Source organism: Neovison vison, chromosome 9, assembly GCF_020171115.1.
Source record: "Neovison vison isolate M4711 chromosome 9, ASM_NN_V1, whole genome shotgun sequence".
Taxonomy (NCBI): Eukaryota; Metazoa; Chordata; class Mammalia; order Carnivora; family Mustelidae; genus Neogale; species Neogale vison.
The window spans coordinates 21,447,535-21,457,480 of record NC_058099.1 but is presented as its reverse complement, the minus strand read 5'-3'; the positions used below and the strand labels follow the sequence as shown (position 1 = coordinate 21,457,480).

Sequence of the window (9,946 nt, the reverse complement as noted above, 5' to 3'; positions counted from 1 at the left end):
CGGGGCCTCGCGGCTCCCGCGGCCCGGTTCCCCCGCCTTCGGCCTTCGGAGCCCAGCGCCGCCGCCATGTCTTCCGGGGCCAGTGTGAACGCCCTGCAGCGCCTGGTGGAGCAGCTAAAGCTGGAGGCCGGCGTGGAGAGGATCAAGGTGAGACGGGTGGCGGCGCCCTTTCCTCGCGGCGCGGTGATGGCGCGCTCCCGCCGGGGAGACGTGAGGGGAGAAGCTGGCTGCCCCTCGCCGCGGCTGGGTCGTGGTGGGCGGCCGTGAGGACGGCAGCCGGGTCCTGGCCAGCTTCCCGGCCTCGGCGGGGATGCGGCCGGTGAGAGGAGGCCGGGCCTGCCGGGCCCGCGGAGACCGGCGAGTCTTCCCGAGCGGGGCCCCGGCCGAGTGCGCTGGGGGAGTTTCCCAGTCAGCGGGAAGGACCCGGCCTCGGGGTGGGGGTGGGGTGGGGGCGGCGGAGCGGGGCGCACGCGCGCAGCCCAGGGATGCGGGCGGCGCGCGGCCGGCCTGGCTGGGCTCTTGCGGGAGTGTGCGCTCCGGGCGTGCGGAGTAGACGAGGACCGGCCTTCCTGAAGGATTCAGGGGACGAGCGCGGGCGAAGACGGGGCTCAGGTTTCTGGCGTGGTGACTGGGCGTCGGGCGCTGCCCTTAGTCCCCGCCGGGAAGAGGGAGAGCGGCTTCGCGGAATGAGCACTTCGGTGCTGGACGTGTGGACTTTGCCGAGATATCCAGGTTGGGCTGGAGGCTCAGAGGACAAGGCTGAAAGAAGTCCTAGGAATGTATGGGGGTAAAAAATGTGTGTTAACGAAAAGACCAGAGTGTGGACCCCTGCGCCAGCCGAAAGATGGCTGAGAGGAGAGGAGAACCAAGAGAAAGCAAGGAAGGAGGGGCTTTCAAAAATTGGAGGCTTAGTTATTATGTCTAGTGTTTAGTCAGTTGATTGAAAAGCATCTGTTGTATATTGTGTTGAGCAACTAGGGTCGCATTATTTGTAGAATGTATGTTCGTGTGTGTGAGTGACCACTGCTGTGATATTCCGTGTACTTCCATAGTGCTTTCTCTCTGTAGTTGGCGCTATTCTAGGTACTGAGAATGTGGTGATCATAGTGGCAGAGATCAATAAACACATGAGTAAAAGAACTTCAGACCGTAAGTGAAGGTTATAAAACAAGATCAAGAGAGTTATGGCATGCAGAAGAGGTTTTGGTAACAGAGGTAGTGATAGAAGAATCTGGATTGTAAAAGGGTAGGCAGGCCTTTTTAAAAAAGAAATCTGTCATCTGTACCCCAATGTTTATAGCAGCAGTGGCCACCCACGGTCGCCAAACTGTGGAAAGAACCAAGATGCCCTTCAATGGACGAATGGATAAGGAAGATGTGGTCCATATACACTATGGAGTATTATGCCTCCATCAGAAAGGATGAATATCCAACTTTTTTTTTTTTTTTTTTTTTAAATTTATTTATTTGTCAGAGAGAAATCACAAGTAGGCAGAGGGGCAGGCAGAGAGAGAGAAGAGGAAGCAGGCTTCCTGCTGAGCAGAGAGCCCGATGCGGGACTCGATCCCAGGACCCTGAGATCATGACCTGAGCCGAAGGCAGCGGCTTAACCCACTGAGCCACCCAGGCGCCCTGAATATCCAACTTTTGTAGCAACATGGACGGGACTGGAAGTGATTATGCTGAGTGAAATAAGTCAAGCAGAGAGTCAATTATCATATGGTTTCACTTATTTGTGGAGCATAACAAATAGCACAGAGGACATGGGGAGATAGGAAAAGGGAGTTGGGGGAAATTGGAAGGGGAGGTGAACCATGAGAGACTATGGACTCTGAAAAACAATCTGAGGGTTTTGAAAGGGCGGGGGGGGGGGGGGAGTGGGAGGTTGGGGTACCAGGTGGTGGGTATTATAGAGGGCACGGATTCATGGAGCACTGGGTGTGGTGCAAAAATAATGAATACTGTTATGCTGAAAATAAAAAATAAATTAAAAAAAAAGAAATCTGGTTTTAAAGAGGAAACAACTTTATTCTTTCTTTTTTTTTTTTTAAGATTTTATTTATTTATTTGAGAGAGAGCATGAGAGGGGGAATGTCAGAGGGAGAAGCAGAACTCCCTGCTGAGCAGAGAGCCGGTTGTGGGACTCGATCCGAGGACTCCAGGATAATGACCTGAGCCGAAGGCAGTCGCTTAACCAACTGAGCCACCCAGGCACCCTTATTTCTTTTAATTTAGGAAATGCAAAGCTTTATTTCGAGGTTGAGGGAAAGGAACAAACTATTTTTAGATTGAGGGGGACCAAATAGAGAAGGAGAATTGGAGGTAGAGAAGACAGGCAGTCTGCCTGTAGGGACATGGATTGGAGGGGCAACTTTTGAGATACGAAGAAAGGAGATCAGGACATGTGTGAAGATAGATGTTTCTAGATGTGTGGACTTAAGGACTTGTATGATGACATTTTTCTTTGTAAAGTAGAAGGCCAAGTTTTCTTCTAGGGCTGAGGGGAGGGAGCAAATGGAGTCACAAGAGTGAGGATGGAGGAGAGGGTTGTTGGGAATGGGAGAGGAGCCCCTACCAGGCACAATCATAGGCACCTTGTGACTCTGAAGACCGAGCTACTTTGAGATTGGAGACTGATTGCCCTACTTGTGGGGTTTGTTGTTTGTTTATTTTTCCTCCACTAGCACTTAGTCATCCAGGAATCGTGAGTATCCAAGGTGAATGGTAGTTGATCCAAGTAGTGAGTTAGCAGAGGAGGTATAACACAAAGATGGAAGTGGGGGCAAAGGGCAAGGAGCTTGAGGGCCTGGCTAGAAGGAGGCTGAACGCAGACTGGATAGAGAGGGAACTGAGCCAGCCTCCTGGTGATGGGCTTGGCAAAGGGGGAGGAGGCATTCTCTTGAGGTCAAAGAAAGGATGTAGTGAGAAGTAGCATTCTGGATGGGTAGGAGAGATTGTGATCAGAATGTAGGAAGTTAAAGTGTAAAATTTCAGATGTGGAGCAGTTAGAGGTGTTGGCTGTAACTGTTGGCACTGAGGAGAAGGCTGTCTGAGGAAAGGAGGTCAGGGAACTGAAACTAGGGTTGTTGAAAATGGTCAGGATGATGCTGGCACCTGAGAGGGAAAGGAGAGCTGGGAGCCAGTTGCCTGCCTACCCTGTGGAGTAGCTAGGCGAGGTATTTTCTACATATAAAAAATAATTTTGTGTGATAAAACAGACGCAGAGAATTCGAGTGAATTGCTCAAAGTCACACAGATAATAACTTTATTTGTGGGGTGTTCTCATGTGTAGTATGGTTTCAGGTGTTTGGTGGGCTTCTCTCAGGCAGCACCCTAGGGAGTCACAACATTCCAGGATCTTATTGCAGGACTCAGTAACGAATGGATGCTCTCAGCACATCCACAGATGCCTTCTCATTAGCAGACTTGCTAACTAGTAAATAAACCAGAACACCAGTTTTCTAGCATATAATGGAGGACATCTCTTGCCAGTGATTGGAATGCTTAATATTCTTCCAAGGGCCCCTTCTCTGTTTTGGAGAAATCTCTGAGAAGTTGCTGGGCGAGCATGGACTCAATCCAAGGAAAGCCATATAATTTGGGTATCCTACCTCCCATGGCAAATAACAGCTTCTAATTGTTTGAGCTTGTATTCCACCCCCACCCCACCCCCAAAGTCTTTTTCCTGTAAAAGTGCTAGAGAAATGCTGGCCACTTTTATTCTTCTCTTATTTTCTCTGCGTATCCACTCAGCTTAACTTTTTGTCCATGTTCTTTAGGTAGAGTCCAGTTAGTCCAGTTTCTCCAGGGGTCCTGGAGGTTAGTCTCCCTCTTACCCATCATGTGTGAATTCATCTGTTCCCTCTGATGGAGCAATAGTAAGCATGAGCATAATTGGTTCTAAATTCCTTGTGAATTAATAGCTGCTATATATAACCATTAATTCCAATAATAATCAACATGAACATGTCAGAACTTCTTTTGAGGGAAAAGGAAGTTTAACCATTAGTTTGATAATATTATTTTATGTCTTTATATTTATATAATAAAAACTGTTATAACATTAATGAAACCAAAATTTGTAAGGCATTCTAGGAACTGGTTGGTAACTATAACATAAGGAGTTGATTTTCCAGGTATTTAGAAGCTTGGAAAATTAACACAAACTAGTAGTGATACTTGAACAGCACTTGGAACCAATTTTTTTATGATAGGAGTGAGATTTTATACAAAACACCTTCTCAATGCACATAAAATGGAATGGGAGGAAAGCCTCAATGTACAAACCTGCATCAAATGGAGGCTAAGAAGAAAGGCAGAATAATATTTATCAGTGCTACCTAATAAACTCCAAAACTTAGTCACTTAAAGCAACATTTATTAATTCGCAGTTCTTAGGTCAACATTTTGAGCTGGGCTCAGCTGTGTAGTTCTGCTGATCTTTGCTGGGCTCTTCCACGCATCTGCAGTCAGTTGGAGGGTTGGTTGGTAGCTGGAGGATTGAGGATGGCCTCACGTACATGTCTGGGAGTTGGGAGGCAGATGGCAGGAGCTGGCTCACTGATGATTCTCCACAGGATCTCCAGCAGGCTAGCCTCGGCTCATTAGATGGTCTTACAGTTCCAACCACAGCAAGAGAGGTAGCTGCAAAGACTCTTCAGACCTACAACCTAGAACGTGTCCGTTATTTCTACCACATTTTCCTGGTCAAACCAGGTCACAAGGCTAACCCAGATTCAAGCGGTGTTAGGGAAAGACTCTTGTTGGTGAGAGGAGCTGTAAAATACTGTGACTGTTCTTGTAGTCTGCCACAAATGTATGCTGACCATGTGTCAAACTGTTCTGAGTGTTTTACATGCATTTAGCTCATTTAATTGTCTCATCAACTCACTGACTCACATACCGTTACAAAATACATTTCACAGATGAGGAAACAAAAACTGAGAAATTAAGTTAACTTGTTCAAGATCATACAGGTAATGATGGAGCTGAATTTGAGTCCAGGCATTTTGGTTCCAGAGGCTGCATTTTTACCCAATAAGCTATCCTGACTCAAAAGCTTGAAGAAAACGTGTCACTTTGTTTTGGGCAGACTGGATAAGGCTTCAGCCGTGTAAGCATTAAAACAGTCTGCTCGGGTGCCTGGGTGGCTCAGTGGGTTAAGCCTCTGCCTTTGGCTCAGGTCATGATCTCAGGGCTCTCTGCTCAGCGGGGAGCCTGCTTCCCTCTCTCTCTCTGCCTGCCTCTCTACTTGCTTGTGATCTCTCTCTGTGTCAAATAAATTAATAAATAAAATCTTTAAAAAAAAAAAGTCTGCTCACATGGCAAACCTGACTATATTAGCGCACGCTTTATAAGTGAAAATTTGTAAAGGAAGTACTAGAATGAGCTATTTCTTTACCAGGTCAGTCTCACAACTAGGATTCTAAATGGATCAAAGATACCAGCTTTATTTTTCTTTTATTGAAGAAGCAACGGAATTTTTAAAAATACCCTAAATCATGGAAACTGTAACATGAACTTTCAGCAAATAAGAGACTTTTAGAGATCACAAGATGTGGGACCTTTATCAGGCTGTAGGATCATTTTTCAGAGTATCAGATGGCTCGGCTGTGAGCAGCACTTCAAGCTGGTGTCCCTTTGTTTCAGGTCTCCCAGGCAGCTGCAGAGCTTCAGCAGTACTGCATGCAGAATGCTTGCAAGGATGCCCTGCTGGTAGGTGTTCCAGCTGGAAGCAACCCTTTCCGGGAGCCCAGATCCTGTGCTTTATTCTAAAGACTGGTGAGTAATGATACACTGTGCTGTCTTTGGGCCATGGCATTATCACAGGGCTTCCCAAGGGATCGGGCAACTGAGCTTTGAATATCCACTATTTTGGGGGAAATTAAAATAAAAAACAGTAAAATGCACCTGAGGGGTGACTCTAGTCAGCATGTCTGTGGAATACATCTCATTAAGTGAGTTTCAATCCTCTTGGGCACTAACTCATGAGATGTTAATATCCTTATGTACTTGAGGTCTTTAACTGAGTTGGCTGGTAGTCATTTCATGACCTTAATCCCACCATCTCTGTCCTAACACCATTCCAGTGCTGTGATTTGCTGCTTGGTGTTATCAGTAGACTTGCTGCTCTCTGGACCAAGGACTCCCCAGAGGAGACTTGTTCCTACCACCAGCTATGATTTCTTTCCTGGAGGCTTTCAGAATATCTGGGTTTTTGTTTTTTTGTTTTTTAAAGATTATTTATTTATTTATTTGACAGACAGAGATCACAAGTAGGCAGAGAGGCAGGTAGAGAGAGAGAGAGGGAAGCGGGCTCCCCATCCAGCAGAGAGGCCGATGTGGGGCTCGATCCCAGGACCCTGAGATCATGACCTGAGCTGAAGGCAGAGGCTTTAACCCACTGAGCCACTCCGGTGCCCCCAGAATATATGTTTAATAGAGGAAGAAGTGTAGTTACTGGAGAAAATCATGGGTAGAGTTAAAAGAGCTTTACAGGGGCACCTGGGTGGCTCAGTGGGTTAAAGCCTCTGCCTTCAGCTCCGGTCATGATTCCAGGGTCCTGGGATTGAGCCCCGCATCGGGCTCTCAGCTCGATGGTGAGCCTGCTTCCCCCTCTCTCTCTGCCTGCCTCTCTGCCTACTTGCAATCTCTCTCTCTGTCAAATAAACAAAATCTTAAATAAAAAAAAAAGAGCTTTACAAATTGATTAGTGAAATGAAAACACCTGTTTGGTGGCATACTGGGAATTTCATGGGTCCTAACGTGTTGCGTTTCCTTCATTCACATTTTCACCTCCCCCACCTTTTTGGGAAGAGGGCAGGGCATAGATTACTGTAGTCTTTTGGGCCCAATATAGTTCAAATTCTGTGTTCTGAGGGATTTTCATAAGACTTAAGTAAACATCTTAGGTCCTTTTTCATATATTTGCAAAAGGGAATTACTCATATTAACAGAAAGAAGTAATTATGCTGTCAGGTACTATTACACCTTTTAATGGAAAATGTCTACATTTATGGTATTAAAGTAATAGTCATGTGCTGGCATAGCATTTTCCTTTTTACAAAGCAGCTTAATGGGTGTTATTCATTCCATAATGTAGCTTAGATATTTTTTATATTGTTACTTTCTACTTTGAGAACACTAAAGTGACCTGAATTGATGACTAATTATATGTATAAATCTTACTAACGTGAAAACCTACCTCATTCTCTTTTCAGTAAGGAAGAAGTTCATTGAGGAATGCTTTTAAGTGCGAAGTGATGAATAACTAACTGCCTCCAAGTCTCAAGAAAACACTTTTCTCCAGCCAAATGACTCTTATATATTTCAGACCTTTCCTTGGCCTGGTCCTATAGCCAAAATTTTATAGAAATTGATGAGTTTCTACTCAGATAAGGAAACTGGGTGAGGGGGAAAACTTTAGATAATAATGGCCAGACTCTTTTGGTAAAGTGCTTTTATATTTAAGACAAACAAAAATGTTACCACCAAATACACCTCTTCCATAAGCAAATTACTGGTGTTTCTATTCCTGGAATATTGTTTGTTTTATTTACTGGACGTTTACATTTTGGGAAGGCAAACATTTTTGTTTGTTAAAAAATTGAATATTTGTAATTTGTTGTTCCTAAGATTTTTATACCATAACAAAACTTGATCTTTTCTCCTGAATTTACAGTTTCTAAATGAAGACAAGCAAGTATAAAACTGGGGGAAGAGTAGACTTTGTTAATCAAATGCTGTCTTGATTTTTCTAAATGAGAAGATTCTTTGATTTGTAACACTAAACATAGGAACTGTTTCTTAGCAAACTTGTTTGGAAAGATTCCTGTTGTGTTTTGTATTAGATTGCCCCATCCAGTGTATGAAGCAGATTTGGTTTTTGTTTTCTTAAGTTCCTCTACTTTATAGTTGTAGTTATACTTAAAACAAAAAAAAAACTACATTATTTCATGTCTTTAAAAAAATGTGTTCTTTCGAACATTACAAATGAGTAAAAACAAAATCATGTGAAAATACTACAACCTACATAAATTCTTCATGTCACAAGTGTTTTATTTTGATGATGTGCCTTTGATTTAATTTGAAACACTTTTAAAAGGATATTTTGTGTTTGTAAAAATCTTTGATGAGCTTGGAAATAAAATTTCTGCTTAATTCATCATTTTCTATGATAGCAACGTTTTGTGTCAGATTTTGTTTTAAGGTGTCATGAATTTTTGTTTCCTTGTGAAATTGAGTGCTAGAAGTGGGAAGTGAGATTTTTGCTTATAAGTTCTTGTAGAACTTTGTAAAAAAAATTATATATGTATATAAAATGAGCAGAAACATCTCAATTTCTGGCAACATTGCACTTTGAAATAGTTATGTATAAATCCATAAATAAATGAAAATATCTTTTAGCATAATTAGTGTTACCAAGTAGAGAAAATAGAAGCCATCATATGGAAACTCCCTTAATCTCTGGCCACTAAACTTCCAAATCTAAGTTATCTGAATCTCTCCCTCCATTCAATCAAAATTCAGGTGTCCCTTTTCTTCTTTTTCTTTTCTTTTTTTTTTTTTTTTTCCTTAGTGGCAGAGATGGTTTTTTTTTTTTTTTTTAGGTGTCCCTTTTCTAACCCTGCTATTTGTTCTCTGGATCTGTTTTAATGTTTTACCTTCTTTGAAATCATACTTTATCTTCAACTACTTTATTGGATCCTTTCTGTCAACATTAAACATGTGCCAATCTCCATCTTAACAACAATAAGCATTTTTTAAAATCTCCATTAAAAAACTCATTTTCATTTATAAAAGGTAAGTAAGTCCTAGAGATCTACTCTACAGCATAGTGCCATGGGTAGCATATTGTATTATGTACTGAAAAATTTAGTAAGAGGGTTGATCTTATGTTAGGTGTTACTATAAAAAGTAATAAGAGGGTGGGAGAAGAAACTTTTGGACATGATGGATAAGTTTATGGTGTAGATTTTGATGATGGTTTCAGAGGTATATACTCACCTCCAAAGTCCTTAAATTGTATACATTATTATGTACAGACTTTTGTATGTCAAAAAGAAAAAACTCTTTTCTTGATTCTGATTTCTTCTTTGGCAAAAACTTGGTAAGATAATACAAGAAGCTATAGATTTCTCACTTATGAGTATAAATATGTGTCCTAAATAAAAGCAAATCAAATTCACTAGTGTATCAAGAGAAGATACAACGTGACAAAATTACTTTGATAAAAGAAAATCTATCCATGTATTTCATTACATTACAGGACCCTGGGATAATAACCTGAGCCGAAGACCCTGGGATGATGTTCAACTGACTGAGCCACCCAGGTGTTCCTTTATTTATTTATTTATTTTTAAGATTTTAATTATTTATTTGAGAGAGAAAGCATGAACAGGGGGTAGGGACCAGGGAGCAAAATGGCAGACTTGATCTTAGGACTCAGGATCGTGACCTGAGCTGAAAGCAGACACTTAACTGACTGAGCCATCTAGGTGCCCCTTTATTTATTTATTTATTTAGATTTTATGTATTTACTTGACACAGAGAGAGCACAAGCAGGTGAACAGCAGGCTCCCCGCTGAGTGGGGAACGTGATGCAGGGCTCAGTCCCAGGACCCTGGGATCATGACCTGAGCCAAAGGCAGATGCTTCACCGACAGCTACCCTGGCACCCCTAAAACTATGATTTTTTTTTTTTTTTTTAATTACAAAGAACAGCATGTGGGTGGCTCAGTGGGTTAAACCTCTGCCATTGGCTTAGGTCATGATCTCAGGGTCCTGGGATCGACCCCCAGATCAGGCTCTCTGCTCAGCAGGGAGCCTGCTCCCCATTCCCCCACTCCCTCCCACCTACTACTCTGTCTACTTGTGATCTCTTGCTCTGTCAAATAAATAAATCCTTGAAAATATTTTTTTAAAAAAACAAAATTACTGTGATATA

General features: G+C 42.7%; 1 protein-coding gene across 1 annotated transcript; it reads left to right on the top strand.

The window, feature by feature from the left end:
- Positions 1–8,179, top strand: GNG10 (G protein subunit gamma 10). The gene is made up of 3 exons (XM_044265140.1): positions 1–147; positions 5,650–5,781; positions 7,221–8,179. The coding sequence occupies exons 1-2, from the start codon at positions 67–69 to the stop codon at positions 5,773–5,775; spliced, it is 207 nt and encodes a 68-aa protein (XP_044121075.1). The 5' UTR covers positions 1–66; the 3' UTR covers positions 5,776–5,781; positions 7,221–8,179.
- Positions 8,180–9,946: the final 1,767 nt, after the last annotated feature.

Coding starts and splice junctions, on each gene's coding strand:
- GNG10 (XM_044265140.1), top strand. CDS start 67: ATGTCTTCCGGGGCCAGTGTGAACGCCCTGCAGCGCCTGGTGGAGCAG. Junction 148..5,649: donor CCGGCGTGGAGAGGATCAAG/GTGAGACGGGTG, acceptor CCTTTGTTTCAG/GTCTCCCAGGCAGCTGCAGA.